This window comes from Apis mellifera, linkage group LG8, assembly GCF_003254395.2.
Source record: "Apis mellifera strain DH4 linkage group LG8, Amel_HAv3.1, whole genome shotgun sequence".
Taxonomy (NCBI): Eukaryota; Metazoa; Arthropoda; class Insecta; order Hymenoptera; family Apidae; genus Apis; species Apis mellifera.
The window spans coordinates 12,633,946-12,656,724 of NC_037645.1; the positions used below are offsets into that span (position 1 = coordinate 12,633,946).

The window sequence follows — 22,779 nt, forward strand, 5'->3', positions numbered from 1 at the left end:
TGAAAAGTAATATTTTTATTAATATATTTGTACATCTAACAATTAGTTTAAATATTAAATACAAATAAAATTATATATAAGTATATATATACTTATAATTTTTACTAAATTGAAATAATAAAATAATAATTCTTATCGTCAAAAGAAATTTTTTTTAAATTCTATTAATTGACAAAAGCGACATCTCTATACTATATATACGTATTATGTTACTTATTAAACAAACATCGTAATCTTCAATTTTCATTTTTTAAAAGTGTTTTCACAGGTGTGCATTCGTACACTTTTATCAAGGAATAGAGATCCCTATTCCTTTGAAATAAAATTATGCCCAATTATTAGTGATTATCTGTTAGTGATTATCTGTCAAGATTTCATCTTTAGAAATACTATTACTATAGAACATCTATAGTTTTTATATACATTAATATGTTCCTTTAATATTGAATTAAAAAATTTTAACAGGAATTATGTTTTATAATTCATATATTAAATGACAAATTTAAATATGAAACGATAAATGTGTATATTTTATTTATACATGATAATATACAAATTATACACACATATATATGTATATATTGTTCTTTATAATTGAATTGTAAAAAAAATATTTTAATGCATTTAAAAAAATGACAGAAATAAATTGGTACGCATACAATGATTTTAATGATATCTGTAATTAATAGAAATATCGTAAATATTAAATATTTTATATATTTCTTGTAGGATTGCAAAACCTATGAATTATAAAACAATACGATTTATATCTTTAGAAGAAGTAACGGAACATCCTTTAAAACCTGTTACAATTATGGTAAATATATAATTCAATATATACATATATAAGAGTATTGAAATAAATGTATTTTATTTCAAAATTTTTTTTAAATTTACTTTTTTATATAATTTTAATATATAATATATTTATTTATATAGTTGTTAATATAATTATTTTATTTATGTATATATATATATATATGCATAATTATATATATATGTAAATATAAAATTTAAATTGTTTTTTTAGTTAATTGATGGTCGTGGGACAAAACGTAATGTGTTACGAAGTACAAGTACTGGTTCTTCAACTACTACACCAACACCAACTCATACACCTATTCCTAAAAATTCTTTAACTGATCCATTATTGAGTCATTGTTCCTTTGATGGATCCGATCCTCTTTCACAATTTGCTAGAGAAGAATTAGATCCATTATCTAAAATGGCTGCAGATGAGGTTTTTAAATTTTGTTTTAATCAAAAAATGATTTATAATATTGAACATTATGTATCATTTATATTTTAAAATATAATGCAGTGGGATTACTCTTGTATAACTACTGGTAAAAAATCTGTGGATACTGCAGAAGAATTAGTAGAACCATGGTCAGCAAGACGTACTACAATATTGAATAAATACACAACATCAGAGAAGTTATCAATAGCTACCAGTTTTTTACCAGGTGGTGAAAAAGGTATTTTTTTATTAATAAATATTAAAGAAATAGATAAAAGGAATACAACTTATAAATAAATTTATTATAGTTATTGTTAAAGTTCAACCAAGTGGTGGAGTTGTTGACAAAGTACGAACAAGATTAGAACAATTAGATGATTTTGAAGAAGGATCTCTTAGACAAATGTTAGATTTATCTCAACAACAATATACTGCAAGAGTTGAACAACTAAATAATGAACTTGTACAAGCTTGGCATTCAGACCAAAGAGTTAAAGCACTTAAAATAGCAATTCAGGTCTTCATTTTCATTCATTTATTGTTCCTATCTATATTTAAGAGAAAAAAAATAAGTTAATTAATCAAATCATTTCAGTGTGCCAAATTATTAGTAGATACATCTGTTATGGCTTTTTATCCTGGCAAGTTTGTTCTTATCACAGATATTTTAGATATTTTTGGAAAATTGGTTTATGAAAGATTAAAGATTAAAGCTGAATATTACAAGTTAGTATTGCATTATTTTAATATTATTTGAAATATTTCATTTAACAATATAATTTAAAAAAAAAAATCTTATCTGTAAAAATTTATTTTGATATAAAAAATCTGTTGTATTATCATATTTTTTTCAAGTAGGAAATATGTATCTTTAATAAACATTTATAAAATTAAATTATAAGATACATAGTTGAAAAATTTATTTTAAATAATCATTTAAATACTTTATATTTTTTTCTATAATTGAATCTTATTATCATATTATTATTATATAGACATAAATATTAATCATAATTGTATCATAAATTATATAGAGAAAATATAATGTTATATTGTCTTTAAATTTTAGAAATATAAATTATATTTATAATAAGTTATATACAATATAACATTTTATAATTATTATATTATAATAATGTATATTTCATCAATGTAAATTAAGAGAATTGTACAGAATTACATATATGGAATTATATTACAAATATTTAATTACTTTAGTAAAACAATATAATTATAAAAAAATATTAAATATTATTAATATTAAATTTTTATCATTAGAAATGATATTTACCTTTTTCAACAATTAATATGTTTATTTTGCATTTTTTAGGCCAGGAAGTAAAGTGCCCACGAGTTTACCTGATAATTTTACACCCGATATGGTACCTGAAAATGCGAAAGAGACTTGCAGAAATTGGTTTTATAAAATAGCATCAATAAGAGAATTAGTTCCACGTCTTTATGTAGAAATGGCAATAATAAAATCGTATAGTTTTTTAACAACAAGGTAAGAATATAAATGTTTTATATCTAATTATACATACTATTTCATATATTTTTTATTTATATTTATATTTTTTTTATTTATATTTCATATATTTATATATACTATTTCATAATATTTAGTATCAATTAGGAATTTTTTTTGTCTTTAGTGAATTCAATACAGCTCTATTGCGAATAACGCGAATGATAAGAGGTATTGGAAATCCTCTCATAGCTGTATATGCAAGATGTTATTTATGTCGGGTGGGATTAGCTTTAAATAAAACATCTGATTTTGAATTTGTAAGAGAAAACTTTTATGATTTTCTTTTTACATATCAACAATTGTTTGGCCAATTTATAAAGAATGAATTAATCGAACAGAATATGACTTTATATTCTTATTTAAATCTTTATTCGCCAGCATTGGATTGGATTTTACAAGTATTGGTAGCTACGACTTCTGAAAATTTTTTAGAAGATGTACTTTCTCGATGTAAAAATCAAGCAAATAGGTAATTAATTCTTCATATGTAATTCTTCTCTATGTATTTGTATTATTATAGATGATTTATAAAATTAAAATATTTTTTTTTAGTTCATTATTATTGAATAGTATTTTAACAGCATTTAAATCTTCATATGTTGCGGGACGTGCAATAGATTTTGTAAATTTAATAACTGCAATCGAAGATGATGGTAATATAATGGTGATGAAATAAATAATTAAATTATTATTTAAAATTTGTAAATTTTATAATTTTATTATTATTATTTTTATTTTTAGGTTTTCCGCAATATCTTTTATATCGAAGTTTAGGTGAAAGTCTTATATTAGAATCACCACCAAAAGAAGACTGCCAATCAATTCTCAATATAATATGGAAATATATAACAGATTTAACAAATCCTAATAAATTCATGCATTGCATTGAAATTTGGATTCAATTCACTGCTATTCATTTTTCTGTAAGTTTAATTCATTTGAAAATAAAAAAATATTTATTGTTTACAATTTTAATGTTATAGGTAAATGAATTAAATCTATTTTTTGGAAAAATAATTGATCGACTTAATCCGAATAAAAGTTTTGAACACCATTATCCACAATTACAAAATATCATTGAAAAAGTAGTATCTCATACACAAGATTTTGAATCGTTACTTGCTATGGTAACTATTTCTTACCTGTTATCTTTTCTTTCGATTTATTTCAAATGATATACATAAACATTTTTCAGGATAATTTTTTACCTCTAATAGATTTATTTCATAAAGAAAGTATAAAGGTTGAAGTATGTAAGACTATAATAGAAGGTATAAGTACACAGACCAGCCCAATTACCGATCCTATTATTATAAATGCTCTTATGTTCATTGCAAGAATAATGCACGATTCTGTTAGGTAATTTTCTTATACAAAAATTTTATATATATATTTTTATTATATTCCTCAATACTTTTTATAAATTATTTTTATACTTTTTTCATAAATAAAAAATATTCTTGCATTATATACGTATTCAGTCGCTCCTGGTAAATAATCGACAATGAAATAGATTTTAGAGTATTACTATCGCTATTAATATTATTATTATTATTATTATTGTTAATCAGATTTCGTGAAGAATTACACTAAAAATGAATAAAACACAAAAGTAATGAAAATGATGTTCAAATCTTGCAATCGATAACATATCGAAGACATATTTTTTGATTTAACGAGCTTGTAATTGATTTAATAAAATTCTTATCACATCTGGGAACTATTGTAATATGTATATCAATGTATCTATATATATATACTAGTGATTTCACAATGAGATAATTGCAGTGCTCTAACTGTTGAAGATGAAAAACGGCAAATTGGTCAACTTATATGTGGTATTGTTCAACGTGTTGATTATGGACGTGATTTTGAAAAACAGCTTAATTTTTATGCCGAAGCTAGAGCAGCTTTTCCTAATCTCGATAGTGTTCATATACAACTGGTACAGGTAATTAATTTTTGTTGCCGCATATTTAATATAAAATGTAAATTATATTTGAAAATTGTATAATTAACATATTTGTCAAAACATAGTGTGTAAATAGATTATCAGTTGATACTCGAAAGATCGTTCGTGGACATCATACAAGAAGAACTTCGGCATTTGTACGTGCTTGTGCCGCGTTTTGTTTTATTACCATTCCATCATTAACTTTGGTTTATACGCGGCTTCAATTATATTTACTTTCAGGCCAAGTTGCACTTTTAAATCAATGTTTAGGTCAAGGTAATTAATTAAAATTCAGTATATTATATTCTCTGCATATATATATACACAATTAACCGAAAGTTATTTTATTAGCTGATGCATGTTTCAAAGCTGCGTTAAGTTTAGTTCCGGAAATGCCGAAAACGATAGACATAGATGGAAGACAAAAAAGTTCACAACCTTATTTACTTTCATATTTATCGAATTTTTTATCCACATTGCTTGTTGTACCAGTACGTATTTGTATAACATATAACATTGCATAAATTTTATTTTTCCTGTTTATTATTTTTTATGATGTAGAAAATGTTACAAAAATTAGAAAAATTTGTAGGATAGTCCAGAACATGGTGTTTTATATCTCATGCGAGGTTTACTTAATGCTGTTCAACGGTGTTTCGAAGAAAATACATCAATGAAAACATATTTATATTTACGCGTACTTGACTTATTGTCAACAATTGTTCAAGAAAATTATCCATATCACGTTGAAAAGGTCATTATTCTTAAAATAAGTATGAAAAAAATGTTGAAAAAAACTTGATAAATATCGTATTTTAATTTTTATTATATATTTTTAGGTCGATTCTAACGATAAATTATATGGATCTGATCAAAAATTTATAAGCGAAGTGAACAAAATAAGTTCTAAAATCGTAGAAGAAATTTTATCTCATTTAAAATATCTTGGTTCTACCGATCAACTTGAGAAACAAGCAATTCTTGCATTGGAGCTTTTTAATTGCTTTATTATCAGAGCAGATTTACGTGACCCGCAATTAGCGCATATGGCTGTAAATTTATGGAATTTATCCGTACGACATGGTTCCATAGATTCGAAAATGAAGGTACACTTAGATATAGATGATATAACTTTTAAGTGATATTTTTAATAAACAATTTTAAATGACTTTTTTTTTTTTTTTTTGCTTTTAGATGAAAATGATAGCTTATATAGTACAAAAAAGTCATGACAAAGAGTATGAACATTTTGGTGACATTTTAAGAAAAATGTTAAAATAAATAAATATAGATTAAATTAACGAACAAAAGGATCAATGAAAGACTAGAATTATACGTTAAGTCGATGGAAATGGGAAAAAACAACGATAGATTAAATAGCTTTTTAATAATTTTTTGGAAGACATATTGATTGATATTATATATTAAATATTCTTTAGCCATAGCAACATTCTGGTTGCATGTTGAAATATAACGTAAATATAAATTTAATGAAAAATATCAAAATTATATTATAAAGAATAATACTTATTATAATGATATCAAATTTTTTTAGATAAACAATAATAAAATATATATTAATTATTACATATATTATATAAAATGTTAAAATTATTATAAAAAAGTAATATAATAATAGCAATGTAAATATATTCATAAACGTCTTCTCTGACGTATGTATAAGTATATTAAAATTATCTAATCTCTTTAATTACGATTTTGGAAGACAATTTTGGAAGACACGTGGAATATGCATCTCGGCATATAACTCGATATAGCATTATTTCTTTAAAATTATTGTCCTTTTAAAATAGATCGAAGACGATCCAGAAATATATCGGCATGTTTTTCCGTAAATGTCAACGCAGGTCTTAATCTTATCGCTGCGGTTCCACAGCCACCGGTTTGAATACCTGTTCAACAAGTATTAAGTTACTTTAGCGTTTACATTTATCAAAATTAAATATCGATTACGATTGATACAAATTATTCGAATATTACCTTTGCTTAAAAGTTTCTTAATTATCGCATCTCGTAATTCAGGTGAAGCGCAATTAAACGCAATGAACGTTCCACGTCCACGTACGGAATTAATCATAGTAGAAAATTCATTTTGCAAATTCATCAATTTTTTTAATATGTAATCTCCAACAGTTGTAACCCTATGTAAAAGATTTTCCTTTCTTATCGTCTCTAATACCGCTTCAAGTAATATTATTTTACTTGGATCTCCCATCCAAGTGTTAAAAACACGGAACGATTGTTTAGGCCTGTAAAATTACATCGATTACATATATTTAGCGAAAATAGAGGCCATAAATTTTTTTTTAAACGATATTTTTAATAATAGGAAAGAAATTTTATACTTGAAAGATTCGATGTGATAATAACCACCCAATTGCATCTTTTTACTAAAGGTTACCAAATCTGGAGGAAATTCTAGATTAAAATGTTCGTGACACCACATTTTTCCTGTTGGACCACCACCTGTTTGTACCTCATCGATTAACAATGCTGCACCATGCTGAAAATATTAATTAACAATTAGAAACACTTATCTACACAACGTTGCATTATAGATATTTTAAAATTTGTAAAAGATAATACGTATAACATTAATTCGAATCGTTACTTTCTTCGTTATACGTTGTAATTCTTGAAAAAATTCAGGAGATGCGTGATTATCACCCCCTTCTGCTTGAATAGGTTCAACTATCACACCAGCAACTGGAATTTTCTTCTCGGTTTTATATTTCTCAAATAGTTCCTCTACCTAAAGGATATTGCGAAAAGTAACTATATGAAATTAATTGAAATATGAAAACGAATTAATGAAAATTAGTATGGTTATATAATAATAACGATCGAATTATCGAATTTAATAAATAAGAGATAATTACATACATGGGCCAAACATCGTTTATCTTCTTGTTGATTTTCTCTAATATTTTCATCCAATGGATATTTGTACGCGGGAAACGATGCTGTAGGCCAATCAAAAGCTGGGATATCTATCTTGTGAATGTATTTACTGTGCGTCGTCGAAAGGGATCCCAATGTTCGTCCATGAAATGCGCCTAACGTCGATATTGTTATTATTCTTTCGATTTAGTTTAAATATCGTGTAAATTTTGTAATATTTTTTTTTATATATATTTATACTTAAAATATAAATACCTTTAAACGAAAGTATCGAAAATTGCGGTGTGCCAGGTAGTTGATTCATCATACAAGTTTCTATTTCTTCCTTCGTGAACGAATTACCCTTCCTTTGTTTCTCGGCGTACCAAATAAATATAGTTTTAAACGCGTTTTCATTCGAGCAAGAACCACACATCATAGTTGTGACATGAGACAATCCTGGTGGAGCAATCTGTACATTACATAGTAAATAAATAAAAATATACACGCAAGGTGTTACGTTTTATTCTAATTCCATAAATATTCTCTCCTTATATGAATCATCAGAGTACATCGTGTGCGAAAGTAACAAGTTTCTTTAACGAAGAAATGGTAGATAAACAGCACTTAATATTGTTGTTCGGTGTTACTCGAGATAGCAATGTTGCATTCGGTTGTCCTTTTTGACACTGAAACGTTTCGTAACATATATATATTATAATATTTCGATGAGAAGATATATAAGGTTGAGATACATTGCTGTAATAAACATGCATACGATGATTGTTTCAAACGTTATCACATATTAAACATGATATAAAATGATCTTGATCTTTCGTTCGTAAATAAATCCTTCTATAAGATTAAATAACAAATATCATTCGAATAAAATAATTAGTTTCGAAATTATATAATTAAATTGGAAGCGTTTCGTTTTCTACAAAGAATTAAAGTAAAATGCATAAAATTTATATGCAAAGAGTTTTTCCATCACATATCTCATACTTTAATGATTCATACGTATTTACATACATGTGTACGTGAGATACTGAGAGGAAATATTTACAGTATTAAAATAAAAGGTTCAATGTCAGATATTAAATTTTATTTGCAAGTAGTTCAATTATTTCCATTTTTTGAAATAATTGTTAAAATTTGATATAATTAAAAAACGAGATAAAATATTTTTCATTATGTAGGATTCATCTTTGGAGCAATGATTTCGTTATACATGATATTTGTGTATATGATATTTCTTCTAAATCGATTCCTTTATTTAAGTATTTTTGAAACTATCGAAGAGAAAATTGTATAATTGAAAAGCCAAGAGAGAATCAATGATTAATAAATACGAAAATGTTTCTAATTAAATATTTTAAAATAAGTATTGCATAACACATAATAATTAAATATATAAAACGATATAATACCTCTTTATGCAGCAAAATTTTTTTCAGTTTATCTGGCCACTCTTTTCCAGGGAAGATGCCTAATGCAGGCCTATTTGCTATAATTTTCTGTAATTTAAAAATAAAGATGATTTTAACACGTATAATTTTTTATATTTCACATATCTAGAACAAATAAATTTTACGTTTTGACTCTATGAACGCAATAAGTATGTTTATTTTATAATAATTAAATAAAATATTCTATAAAAAAAAAAAATAGATAAAAAGTAGAAAATTTGAAAGATATTTCGCATACCTGATTAACCGGATCAGCGAGAGTTTTTAACATAGCTGGATGATTGTAACCCAGAGGCATGGATGAAATTTGCATATAAACGTCGAGCAAAATATTCCCATCAACGTCCATTAAATAGTTACCTACTGATTTTTCGTAGTCTGCGAAAAATTGTACGGAAGAGGCTTGCTGCAATCACAGATTTCAACAGATTTCAATCCATTTCATCTCTCAACGTTACAAGTAACACAATTCATTTTATTAATCGAGCATAATAATTTTGTAATCTCTAAAGACGTAATTATATCGATACATCGATATATATATTTACAATCTCTTTTGTAAAAACAAATCGTTACGTATTACGAATATTTAAACATTTATAACTTGTAAATTATTCTCTTGCCAACTGTTTCTTCTCAAATTATAAAGGATCGTGGGAGAGAAAGATATATATACAAATATATTTCTAATATAATTATTAAATTTGATTTTGAACGTACTTGTATCGCGTTAAGTTCTTGAAACAAACTACGTGATCGAGGTCCTGGTATTTCTGTCGCGATCACTGGCATATTTGGTTCTTCCGATAAAGTTACGGTTAGACATCTCTTCCAAACAGTCGCATGCCCTATACGAATTCACACAAAAGTTTCTAAGTTTAATAATGAACGATGAATTACACGATAAATATAATATAAACGAACGTGATAATCTTTTTAACAAAGAAACGTTCTATTTACTAATAAATATCACGAATCTTCGTTTTCTTTCTCGTACATTCATTATTTGTAATGATGTAAATATTTACATTTACGCGTGTATAACCCAAGTTTCTTATTCGTGTGAAATTTTAACGGATAATGAAATACATTATTTTCTATCGGATAAAAATATCTACTTATATATTTATTTATATTTATACTTTTTATATAAAAAATATCGTATTTGATTCGTAGTACAGTAACGTAGCGTAGCGTATATAACGTTCATTTCAATCACGTCACTTAATTCTCAATTTATTAGACCGGGTGTTTAGTTTCATTGATGCCATTTGCGAGTAATTGGTTGTCGTATCGACGTACTACTTTTAGATAAGTTATACTTCATTGGTGATATATGCATCTTGGAATGTTTCGTTTATTTTCTATCGTAATATAGATACGTATTTATTAACAACGATCATCTTCGATCAATTTCTTTATTGTAAAAATTTATTTCGAAAAGACTGGTATCTCTTTTGAACGATATACATTGTGATAATACACACAGTTGAATTTTTGTTTTTAGCAGCAGTTAATAACATCAATTTGTGTCTTTTATCGTCGTAACAGATAACGATAAATTTTATGTTCCAAATAAAATTCGTTATTATTTTCCCATCGAATATAAATCTAGTCAATGATTCCAAGATATCCGAATATCTTGCGTAATATTTAATTATTACATACGTACAAATTTTGCATAGACTTGTATCGATTCATACAACATTATAGGAATTTATGCATTTTGCTGATTAATTTTCTTTTACACGTATAGTACAATAATATGATGTTGATATCGTATATCGGACAAAGTCGTACGACGTTTTTCATTAAATTATAATTTTCAATTATAATGTATAAATAAATTTATTTGCATAAATATGTATATGAAATGCATGGAATTAATTTCTTCAAGTATACAAGGTTGATGACACAAAAACGTATATATATATACGTAAAGACGAACAATTGGTTCAATTGTATGATATTTTCAATTTCGATAAGATAAGCGATAAAATGGATGGCGATAAACAGATTATAAATATTGTTTTTAGATAAGAATAAAGTAACTGAATTTTAAAGATTTAAACGGATTCTTTGTTATAAAATGTGGATAACGAATAAACGATATCAAAATGCATCGAATATACGTGTATTAAATTCGGCCATATTTCGTGTAGAAAATTAAATTTTCGTACGGAAGGATATTTAAACATATTCATACTTTATGGTAATAAAATCGTACAAATCGTTTTTTCATTAATATCTCTAAAAATATACATGTGACACGTATCGTATATTATAAACGTAATAATTTTTATATATTTAATTATTGTATGATCGAATTTTTTCAAAGTTTATCAATCAAGTTGTCTCGTACGTGTATAATGGAAAAAAATAAATCGTTTAAAGTGATAATTGGAAATGTACATGTAGATATATTCACTCGTTACTTCATAAAAAACATTTGTTCAAAAATATTTTTAAACAGTACGGATACGGTTTATAGGCGAATACATTTTATCGAAATATTACTAGGCGTATATCTCGCAAGTCGAATAATAATATATGTTTATCGGCATAATTAGCCGAAATGTTGGTCAACCGATAAGATTTTTGCGTTTACGCGTACTTAGGACTCGTATAATATCGCGAAACGAAGAGAAAATAAAACTGGGAATTTTTTAGGAGAGACAAAAAAGCGAGTTATCGATTCTTTGGGTGTATCGTGCGCGGACCGATTTACTCGTTGACACGCTGCTAACCAAGTAACCTCTCTCGTCGTATGTCTCGTTTCAATTTGATTCTTTGACATGGGACATGGAACATGGAACACATGGAAAGCGAAAGAAGAACGAGCGAAAGATATAACGAGATATATGAAAAAAAATACCTTGGAACAATTGCCAACGTGAAAACGTTCGAGCACAAAGCGCAGTTTGACACTTGTTGGCGAGCATCTTCTACGTTCGTTCGTAACACTAGCCTAGAGTAATTGACTGATTTTCACGAGGAATCGACAATCGAATTTTGCCGATCGTGCGATTCGTGCGACGTAAAACGTCCTCGCGAAGGAATGGATTCGCACTGGTCATCGATATAACACAGTAGTGGGTGATCCTTGCGCAGGAAATATTTGATCGTTTCCGAGTCTGTACGAACATTCACGAATCAGTTCCAGTTTTAACCGCGAATTTTTAACCAAACGTCGCGCGGTGTAACGACCGACCGTTTCGTTCGATTCGCAAATTTTTTACGAGTTCGAAGAAACTCGATTAATCGAAAAGTATAACGAAGCATACGCACGGATACGAACTCGACTGACTTCTCATCCGTGTGCGAATACGTGTAACTACCGATAAATATCCTTCGTACCCGCAACAACCCCGCGGAACATTTTCGGCCAAACACGAACGTGCACGAACATTCACGAATATTTAAATCTAATGGCGCGATATACGCGCGAACGCGTCGCGTCATTATAGATTATCGTAGATGGTCTATATTTACGATCTGCGAGAATCGGAATACATATATACGTATCTCGTTCGGAGATAAGATGATTTCGTTTAATTAATCGAGTTTTACGAGTTTATATAATTTGTAAATCGCAACATTTCTTTAATTTTATTATCGATATACTTGGATTCTCCTGTAATTATATGAAAATGTACAAAGAAAAGGGAAGAATGCTTTGAATAATTTTAATAAAGAAATTTTTTAAGAAAATATTTTTGAAAAATATGTAATATGTAATCATCATACTACGAGATATGAAAAATGAAACGAAGATAGATCTTTGCGAAAGTATATGGATATTATTATAATTTCTATTAAAGATAAAATATTTTTTAGATGTGTGCGTGCGTGCGTGTGTGTGTATGGGTTTACTATAAAGAAATAATCAAAAATAATATACATAGATAGATATTTAAATCCTAGAAACTGGCTTTCCCTTTGCATGTTTATGTCTGCGTGATTTTAAAATACCATGGAGTTTCGTGCCACGAATAAAAATGGGGCTATCGATTGTTGCGAATAACGACTAACCGAATAACGAAAGTGAAAGTAAAATTTCTGTGCTTTTTTTAATGTATGTTATATGTTTCTTACGAAACTGGCTTATTACGAGAAAGAGAAAGAGAGAGAGAGAAAAGGATAATTTGAATGCGGTTAATTTCATCTGTCATACACAAAAATCTCGTACCAATATTTACATCGTTCGTGACCTCTTTACCACACAACTTACCGTATTATTAACTCATCGTTGGTCATTTCATTTTTTCATTAACGAAACAAAAGTTAAACATCTCATCGCTCCTTTTGTTTATCATTTTATTCGTTTCCACGCAATCTTATTTACGTAGTTCACGTATTTATATTGGGACAACATCGTTCCAACAATATTGAAACGAGATCGAGTCGAAGATCGAATTTCACATTCACGTTCCGTGTTTCCAAATTGTTCGAACGAAATAGAAAAATTCTTCGCGTAATTGAAAAGTTAAACGAACTTTAAGAAGGATGATGGAAAATAAATGGATCGATTAATTTGCCTCCAATTATTTCCTAATCCTAATTTCGATAGGTAAAGAAAGGTAGCCCCTCGTTCATTTATCCTTTGCTCTCGGATACTAGGCGGGTGATGGTAGTAGTTTCAAGTTTTTCGGGTGCGGAGAGTCCGGTGCGTCGCACGAACATTATTCGTTCGCGCCAACGCATTCGAGTCAGTTCGTTCGGCTGCACGACATCGCGACCACTGCGCGGTCGTCCATACGCCTCCTTCGATTTCAAATTGAAACACGCCAAACGAATCGATCCCATTTCTTTTCATCTCATCCTCGAACCGATACGTTTCCAATCTTCCTTCTTCTTTTGTCTCGTCCATACTCCGCCAACTATATCGAAAAGTGTCATCGAACGTTCTCCCTAAAAAAAATAAAAAATCTCCCTTAATTTGGTAAACGAGTGACCTAGACGGTTTTCACCTACATCGATCGTAAGTCGTCGACCAACGCATTAAAACTCCGCTCACGCGTTCACCGGTAAGTATCCTGTCTTGCGGTACTGATTGCACGGTACTGATTATTTTATCATCTACTTGCCTAATTTTTTTTTTTTTTTTTTTTAATATCTTTTAAAACGATCCTTCGTTGTAAATATTATTTCGCCAATTGATCTCGCTGACCAATTTGTCCACGTGAAACTATGGTGTAACGCGGGAAATACAAAAATTAGGAGCAAAAAAAATTATTCTACGAAATACATATATATATATATAAATAAAACGTGTAAATGTGTAAACGTTAATAATATCTTTTAAGGATGTATAACACGAAAAATGATCGATCGTGTTTCAATCCAAACCTATAGTTTTAACTACGTCTTATGGTCGAAATCATTTTTCGGATTTCTATTTTATACTCCTGACCTTGGTTAAAACCTTGATCCGAAAGAGTCGACGTTCCTTTCTCTCATTTTTCCTATTTTCTATTTCGATATCATTTTCCCTTTTCGAAACGATCTTGAGAAAAAATACCGATTTAAATATATATTAAAAAAATATACGTCATCGTAATGCGCGGATTTCGATCGTTTGATTATTCAAAGCCGTATTTGCATTTTTACGAAAGAATTATCGATCGAGTAATTGCAAATTCCCAAAGGATCGGCACATTGTTCGTCGGTATCTTTTATTCGCTCTCTATTGTTATCCGTAACACCTTTTCGAACGGAGTTACGTTCGATAAATATTCAAAAGTCGTCTAGAAACGATCTTTCGATCTTGAACATTTTTCAGGCAGCTTTATATGTACATTTTATTGCCGATAATTTTATCATTCTTCTATAATATTTCATGCGTTCAATTATACATATATATATCGAAAATTGTCGAAACAAATCGTGATCATCCATATAAACTACTATTTACGATCGATCGAAGCGTATTAGTGCTGTTTCTTCAAAAGAAACGATATAACGATATAAAACGATAAATAATCTCACGTGAATCACAATACGCGTATTCAGATTTTAGTCATCATCAACCTTCGATGCTATGTCTTCAATGCGAAGAGCCAATGCCCTCCTCTTTTATGCCTTTTTTCGTTCGTTATCTCGTGTACTACGCGAATACGAAGGTAACGAACGCCTATTCGAGATCGATATTTTATTCTCTCTCGTATTCATCTATTTATCTTTCCTTCCCAAGTTTCAAAAATTTATCCGCGTAATGGAGTTTTAACGCGTATACGGGCATCGTATCTATAATAGATGCGATATAAAGAATGACAAAATAAAGTTGAATCGAGTATAAATGGAAATCGTGTTAAATGTTTCCAAGAACTATACGAAATGTATACATTTCTTTTTCCATCTACCTGTTGATTAACTAAAAAAAGATAAATGACGACGACTATCTTATATATTTGCAAGTTTCTCTAATCTCGTTGAACGAGATCATTAACTCGATATTATTATTTAAATAGAACGTACCGTTCGATTCTAAATTTTGTACAAAAATAGGTACGCTACTGTATTTCGCTATTTCGAATTCGTTTCTCGTCGAATTATTTTGTCTCTGCGAATTTTGAATTTTACCATTGACATTCATGGTGAGTAGCGATATGCAAGTATGCTTTATCGTTTAGAACGTAAAAAAAAAAAGAACAAGGTAATTATAACGAGATATACGTAATATATATATATATACAAAACTCGAACAGAAAAGAGTTATCCTTTCCTGTAACGACGTGATGTATCGATAGATTTTCACGATAAATATTTGTTTAACTTTTCGATTTCGTTAATAATTGCACACACGTATATATATATATATATATATATATCGAAGGTAATATTGGAACGAGACCAAAGTTACGATGGCAATTAATATATTTACATTTCAATTTTGATATACGTATATAAATATGTTAATGTAGATAACGTTATCTTTATTCTTTGTACAAGATTTTAAATTTAGATTTTTGACATCGATGCTTAAATTGCCTTCGTTCCTCGTATTAGCACAGGATAACATCTCGTTATATATTATTCACCGTTTTAAATTCTCTCGTGATATAACGGTATCAACATCGATTATGATAATGAAGATGAATGAAAGACCTTAGATAGATGTTCATAGAAGTAGTAGCTTTCTCAAAATTTCCTTATTCATATCTCTTTTTTAATCATCGATAATATCGGTCGTTATATCTTCTATTGTAAAATAGATCGATCAAAAATCTTAAATTTATACATTTACTTCCGAAACCGAAAATTAAAAATTGTTTTCTTATATCTTGTCGGTTTATATTTTCTAGAAATTATAAGGTAAGGTATCTTTGATTCGTGAAAAAAAGAATTTTTTTCCTTCCAAATATCAAATTTTTCTTCCTTTTTGAATTCGATACGTACGAAGAAACAGATAAAATGAAAGAATGTTCTTTTTTTTCTTTCTTTCTTGCCATTAAACTTAAATTACCCAATGGAATTACGTATTTATACCTATATGTATGTATATATGTATACATGTACATTCGTATGAATGTCAATTTTGGCTGTCATTTTTTGTTCCATTTCTTTTATTTTGTGATCCTTTATAATGTTGAAACAGTTAATCGATCTTTTGAAATAAACACACACGCAATATACACTCAAAATAATTTTACTTTTATCGTAATTTAAGAGAAATTTTTTTAATATTCTCCCGTAATAAATTATATCTAGATAGACGAGATGTTATTTAAAAAAGTAAAAATCGATCGAGGAAAATAGATTTTGATATTAAAAACAATGTGGAAAATTATTTCAGTTTATTCTTTTTTAATCTATTTATCATTTATCGAAATAATTTAAATCGTTATCTTTTGTATGGATTAAAAATAGATGAGAAGAAAAGAGAAGAAAATACGGCCGAAGTGCAAACAACTAGCGGATATTAAATTGCCACTTAACGGCAATGACAAATGTCCATGATAGCTATAAGTTGGTTAAAAACGAGCGAAAAAGATCCGGTTAACCTTGATCGTTTCGGAGAAAGGTGACAACAACGAAGATTTATTTCGAGCGATTGAATTCTCTTGATAAATAACTGGACGCAACGATAAGAAATAAAATAATTGCTAGAGAGATAATTTAGAGACGCAAGGATATCGCGATCGCGACACGCGATCTACGATTCTTTCCTTCGAAAATGCGAAATCGAAAGACGAGAAACGGAGAGAAACAAAATTAGATTATATCCGAATCCGTTTAGAAAATTGGAACGAAAACACGGCCAGTTGTTACAGTTGAAACATCTATAATAATAATTTTCAAATTGTTATTTCATCTCGCGTTACGTATCGCGTTTTAAATCGTTACACATCGTGTACACACATCGATCGTCTACGATATCTCATCGCAAAACGATCGAATTACATTTCGAAACAAAAATACGGTCTATTATTCGACATCCATCACGTTTGATTCTTCGAGAAAACGTTCTAGGATGTCTCGAACTCGAATTTTAGATGAGTGTGTACATTACATTAGTCGAGTTTTATAATATTCGACTGTTAATTGTCGATACGACTCGACTCACGTGCAAAGATCGGATTGGATCGGGTTAATGTCAGCCTAAATTTATGCTAATTTCATTCCATGTTTCGATTTAACGATCTTTATGTACACGACGGTGAACGGAACTCCGATACAAGGAGTAAATCTTGTTTCTTTTATAAAGTATTAACAATTTAGATATACCGTATATCGTATATCGTATACCCAACTTGTACGAAATTAGTCCTATTGAGTCGCGATTGAGACGTTAAACAAGCGTGTACGATATAATATATAAATTTTAATCAAATATCCGATACGATGAAGCAAAATTTAGAAAAATATACATATATATATATATCGCGAAAAGACGGCCAAAATATCTACATCTCTGTGATTGTTTCAATCTCATCGCGATCGAAATCTTTCGCGTCGAATGGCAGTTCATTGTACTCCATTCCACCTCGATAAATATATCTTGGGATATACACGTTCAGGCTTCGATTCATTCATAATATTATTTCATTAATATTACCATCTATTACCATAATATTTCAATTAATCGTATTAAATAATTAACTACTACTATCGTATTACTATCGTATCATCGTCGACGTCGTCGTCCTTACACGCTATTTAATATTAATGTCGTTCATCGCGAGATGTCGTATCAATATCGAGTAATTACGACTAATAGATAATATCATTTAAATTATACAGAAAGAAAATAAATCTTTCTCTGTAATATATTTCAAACTTTTACGATTTACCAACGTTTTAAATCTTATTTCAGGTGGTCATGATTACCAGACATCGATGCTGCGATATATTTTTATTAATATTCTACCTCTTCCTTCGGGTAAGTATAAAAAAGCGATTCGTTGAAAAATAATCGTACAAATATTTTCTTTTTTTTTTTTTTAATATCTAATCGTACATCTTTTCACGCTCTACCAGATCCATCCGTTATTTCGAATAACGCAAAGCGATTAAATAAATTTTTAAGGGTCCCGATCACGTATACGTAAATGGGCATGGCCGCCTCATGGATCCGCCTGCAAGAAACAGCATGTGGCGCTTTGGATATCCGAATCCTGTAAATTATAACGACAATGAACTGTTCTGCGGTGGATATGCAGGTCCGTTATTTCGTATTAATCATATTAATCGACGATGTATAAAATCGATTCGAAGTTTGAGAGAAATGTACATGAAAATTCAAATTTCACTTTTAATTATATTATTACTATTCTTGTTGTTGTGTCGTTTAGTTCAATGGGTGCAAAATAAGGGTCAGTGCGGCGTTTGCGGCGACGCGTATCACTTGAAAGAGCCGAGGCCGCACGAAGCGGGTGGCGAATATGCGAAAGGCACAATTGTTAGACATTACACGGTTGGACAGGTAATTTTGTTTCACCACCTAATTGTAATTAAATAAATTAGCATTCGATATTTTCCTTTCTATATGTTGTGACAAATATTTAATTCAATTGAAGATGATATAACCGGTGAAAAAATAAATCGAAAATGTGGAATAAAATTTTTCCATTCGAATTTTCCATACGTAGACAATTATTCTATTTATGAAAAAATGAATATTAATATAATCGAAATCGTATCGATTTAAGTTTTCAATCGAATATTTATATCGAATATTTATTGATTCGATGATCGTGATGTTGAATGACGTATAATATATGTATACGTCATTCGTATCACGAATACTTACTTTTTAGGTTATCTTCTTGGTGATATCGTTCGAGAATTCGATTCGATTATCCATAATCGATAATAACTTAGAGGTCCCTGTACTTTCGAGCATTGAAATTATTTTGTTTCCAATATATATTAGACTTTTTTTCCCCAATAAGGGGAACAATTACGAAAAATATCCTTTTCTCCAATTTTTCTTTCGAATTTTCCATACGTATAGACAATTATTCTATTTATGAAAAACTGAACAGTAATATAATCGAAATCGTATCGATTAAAGTTTTTAATCGAATAATTATATCGAATAAATGATCGTGATGTTAAATGACGTATAATATATGTATCACGAATATCTAATTTTTAGGTTATCTTCTTCATAATATCGTTCGAGAATTCGATTCGATTATCCATAATCGATAATTTCTTAAAGATCCCTGTACTTTCGAGCATTGAAATTATTCTTTTTCCAATATATATTAGACTTTTTTTCAAGGGGAACAATTACGAAAAGTAATCCTTTTTCTCAATTTTTCTTTCTCTTTTACGTGGATCGATATCTTTCCAATTTACAGGATATCGACGTCGAGATTGAGCTTACTGCGAATCATTTAGGCAGATTCGAAATGTATCTTTGTCCGAATAACAATCCAAGAAACGTGGCGACTCAAGAATGCTTCGATAGGTAATTTTTTTTTCACAATACAATGAGAAATGTCGATTATTCGAATCTATTTTATTAAATACAAATTTCTCTTTGCTTTTCCTTTGATTCTGCAAGTAAAATAATTTTAAAAAATGGATATTCGTTACAAGAAACGAATATAAATAGATGAATGATAATATAAAATAGATTTTGTCAAATTTCGAATATCTCCTCTAAAATAAATGACTCTAAGACAAATACTTGGATTTATTTCTTTTTATTCTTTTTCTCTTCGCGTTAATTAAATTGATCAATACTATAAAATTCTAATTCTAGTAATCATTTCGACATTTGGATTTTTCAATATATCCTAAAAATCGTTAAATTTCATATATTTTACTATCATTTTGTATATTCGCTCGATAATATTTGTTTATTCGTTATATATTGAAATACTCGACGTTTCATCGAATAACTTATTAAAGAAGAAATATAAATAAATAATGCAAATATAATTGAGTACATACATTATGAAATTACTGAATTTTTATTTCTCAAGGTATCCATTGTACATATCCGGAACCCGGGATGTTCGATTCGAGATACCCGAAGATAGCGAAAGAAAAGCTATATTTCGATACAAGGTAACTTTACCTGCCTACGTCACCTGTACACAATGTGTCATTCAATGGAATTATTACACTGGTTCGTATTACATTACAGTCGCTTATCGTTAACTTTGGTCGTATATGTTCTCTACACGTACGTATCCATCATGGAGACAAAATACAAGAGAAATAATTAATTGGCAAACATTCAAACGCGATTTACTCTTACTTTACGCATTCTACGTATTCAAGCTTATACATATCTTTTCGAATAATTTCTCCATGTTATTTATCATAACGCACGATGTACACGATTTATCATCAGGTAATATGTGGGGTACTTGTGAAAATGGAACCGAAGCCAATGGATGTGGAAGACCAGAGACGTTTAGAAATTGCGCCGACGTGAGCATCATTACTAGCACAGCCGGGGTACCTCCCCTCTTCGTACAACAAGACAATCCCTTTTTGCTCTATTACAAAGATTATCGTTCTCCCAATAATATATTCCCACTTGTCGTCAGGTAAGTATCGATCATCTGTTATATCAGTTTTCATCGTGATCGACCATCACCTAAGGTATAAAAGATAAAAAAAAGAAAAAAGGAAGAATAACGTTTCTTTTTTTTCTAATATTACTTAACGTAATAAAAAAACTTTCGAGAAAATCGTATCGAAAATTTCACTAATTTTCAGGAAAATTTATCGGATAAGAATCGAGTATCGTTATAAAAGAAAATAAACGAAAAAATTTTCTAGATTAAATTCATTTTCAATTTGTTATTAAACGAAAAATATTCTACTTGACGTAATTATTACGATTTCCAAGCGTATTTATATTCGTTATATTTGTAGATTTTTTAAAATAAGCCAAGTTTTTACAAGTTTCTTTTTTCATCGCGTTGCACGCGTTAAAAGTAAATCTGATATTTTCAGATCTCAAGTGTGTGTACCTACCCCTCTTTATCGGCGTATTCCAGGAATGAACGATTGGTGTCAAACCAATTGTCTTCGCTATCCACCAAATTGTCCACCGACTATATGTCAATGCCCGTAAGTATTAATCGTGTTGTTTTATCATTTTCTAGGGAAATAATCTTCGTTCATATTGAAAATTATTTAATAATCTACTTAACAATTCTAAATCATGTTAAATAAGCGAAAAAGAATTCCATTTCCAACGAAAAGTAAGAAATATTTGTTTCCAACAGGGAAGTGTGCGACGCGATCGGAGACATCGGTGGAAAAGACGGCGCGAGTGTTTATTGCATGGATAAGTGCCTGGTTTATCCACCCAATTGCCCGTCTCAACGTTGCCGTTGTTATTGAACAAATTTCAATAATTATGTACGCGCCATCGCGCGGTGATTCGATTTCGAGTCTATCGATCGCGAGCAATTTATCGTGCATTCAAATACAATGGATAACAAAATTTCCCTTTTTCGATAACATATAATAAGCGTAAGCGAGAATAAAAATGAAAAAAAAAAAGCGTCATTAAACATGTTGTCGTTATTCAATGCGTGATTCGTCGAATTATTATCGGAAATAATGTATACGTACGATATAATTTTTCAGTTTTTTTCGATAAACGCGCGACTAAGATCGTTCTATCTTCACGAACAACTCCGTATAGTTGGGCATTAAAAATATAACTAGTTAAAAATTCCTCTAGTAATCGAAGTAATTTTATTCTTAATTTTATTAAATTTTCTCCATCTATACCGTGTAGCTTTAAAATAAGTAAATGTAACGACAAATCGATAAGTTGAAAGTGGGAAAATGGAGCGAAAACGAATTCGAAAATTGAACGTATGAATTTTAGATAGGTAGGTATATCTGTTTGGAATGCTATGGTATAAAATATAGGTATAGAATCGTGTTAAATTGCTAGCATACATACCGTATCGTGGAATCGTTCCAAATTCGGACGAACGATTTTCCAATAGCAGACGATTTATCCGAAAGCACAATAGACAATAGTTGGTCTATATAACATCGATTCCGAAATATATGCCGTTACAAATGTATGCGTCGCGATTGTACGTGTTGATATATTAAGCGTCGATTGATTTCCAATTTTTTCTGAAATGCATCAATTTCGATATAATACTACCATGCAATACGGTAAAAAATTAATAAATACAATAAATTTTATGTACAATATAATATTTCAAAAAAATAAAACACGTGCGCG

At 29.0% G+C, this 22,779-nt stretch overlaps 3 protein-coding genes across 6 annotated transcripts; 2 read left to right on the forward strand and 1 right to left on the reverse strand.

The window, feature by feature from the left end:
* The first annotated feature begins 207 nt into the window (after nucleotides 1–207).
* Nucleotides 208–6,199, forward strand: LOC411237 (UPF0505 protein C16orf62 homolog). The gene is made up of 18 exons (XM_394711.7): nucleotides 208–649; nucleotides 730–817; nucleotides 1,031–1,240; nucleotides 1,322–1,478; nucleotides 1,549–1,757; nucleotides 1,836–1,966; nucleotides 2,571–2,747; nucleotides 2,896–3,240; nucleotides 3,324–3,424; nucleotides 3,513–3,694; nucleotides 3,755–3,898; nucleotides 3,967–4,130; nucleotides 4,560–4,722; nucleotides 4,809–5,001; nucleotides 5,077–5,216; nucleotides 5,318–5,479; nucleotides 5,565–5,831; nucleotides 5,920–6,199. The coding sequence occupies exons 1-18, from the start codon at nucleotides 633–635 to the stop codon at nucleotides 6,004–6,006; spliced, it is 2,937 nt and encodes a 978-aa protein (XP_394711.4). The 5' UTR covers nucleotides 208–632; the 3' UTR covers nucleotides 6,007–6,199.
* On the reverse strand, nucleotides 6,093–12,480 carry LOC408955 (4-aminobutyrate aminotransferase, mitochondrial). 3 transcript variants are annotated; one of them, XM_392483.6, is made up of 10 exons: nucleotides 11,971–12,480; nucleotides 9,816–9,943; nucleotides 9,334–9,501; nucleotides 9,057–9,143; nucleotides 7,903–8,098; nucleotides 7,630–7,802; nucleotides 7,358–7,498; nucleotides 7,092–7,249; nucleotides 6,727–6,995; nucleotides 6,093–6,638 (listed from the first exon to the last, which is right to left on the reverse strand). In XM_392483.6, the coding sequence occupies exons 1-10, from the start codon at nucleotides 12,035–12,037 to the stop codon at nucleotides 6,520–6,522; spliced, it is 1,506 nt and encodes a 501-aa protein (XP_392483.3). In that variant the 5' UTR covers nucleotides 12,038–12,480; the 3' UTR covers nucleotides 6,093–6,519. The 3 variants fall into 3 exon arrangements, with proteins under 3 accessions (XP_392483.3, XP_026298238.1, XP_006569888.1); XM_026442453.1 differs by lacking the exon at nucleotides 11,971–12,480 and adding an exon at nucleotides 10,124–10,291; XM_006569825.3 differs by lacking the exon at nucleotides 9,816–9,943 and having other exon boundaries at nucleotides 11,971–12,433.
* Nucleotides 9,538–22,262, forward strand: LOC100577363. 2 transcript variants are annotated; one of them, XM_026442455.1, is made up of 9 exons: nucleotides 9,538–9,555; nucleotides 18,412–18,477; nucleotides 18,625–18,757; nucleotides 18,890–19,020; nucleotides 19,904–20,013; nucleotides 20,534–20,679; nucleotides 20,908–21,106; nucleotides 21,519–21,635; nucleotides 21,794–22,262. In XM_026442455.1, exons 2-9 carry the CDS (start codon nucleotides 18,418–18,420, stop codon nucleotides 21,909–21,911), a joined length of 1,014 nt encoding a protein of 337 aa, XP_026298240.1. In that variant the 5' UTR covers nucleotides 9,538–9,555; nucleotides 18,412–18,417; the 3' UTR covers nucleotides 21,912–22,262. The 2 variants fall into 2 exon arrangements, with proteins under 2 accessions (XP_026298240.1, XP_026298239.1); XM_026442454.1 differs by lacking the exon at nucleotides 9,538–9,555 and adding an exon at nucleotides 13,599–14,122.
* Nucleotides 22,263–22,779: the final 517 nt, after the last annotated feature.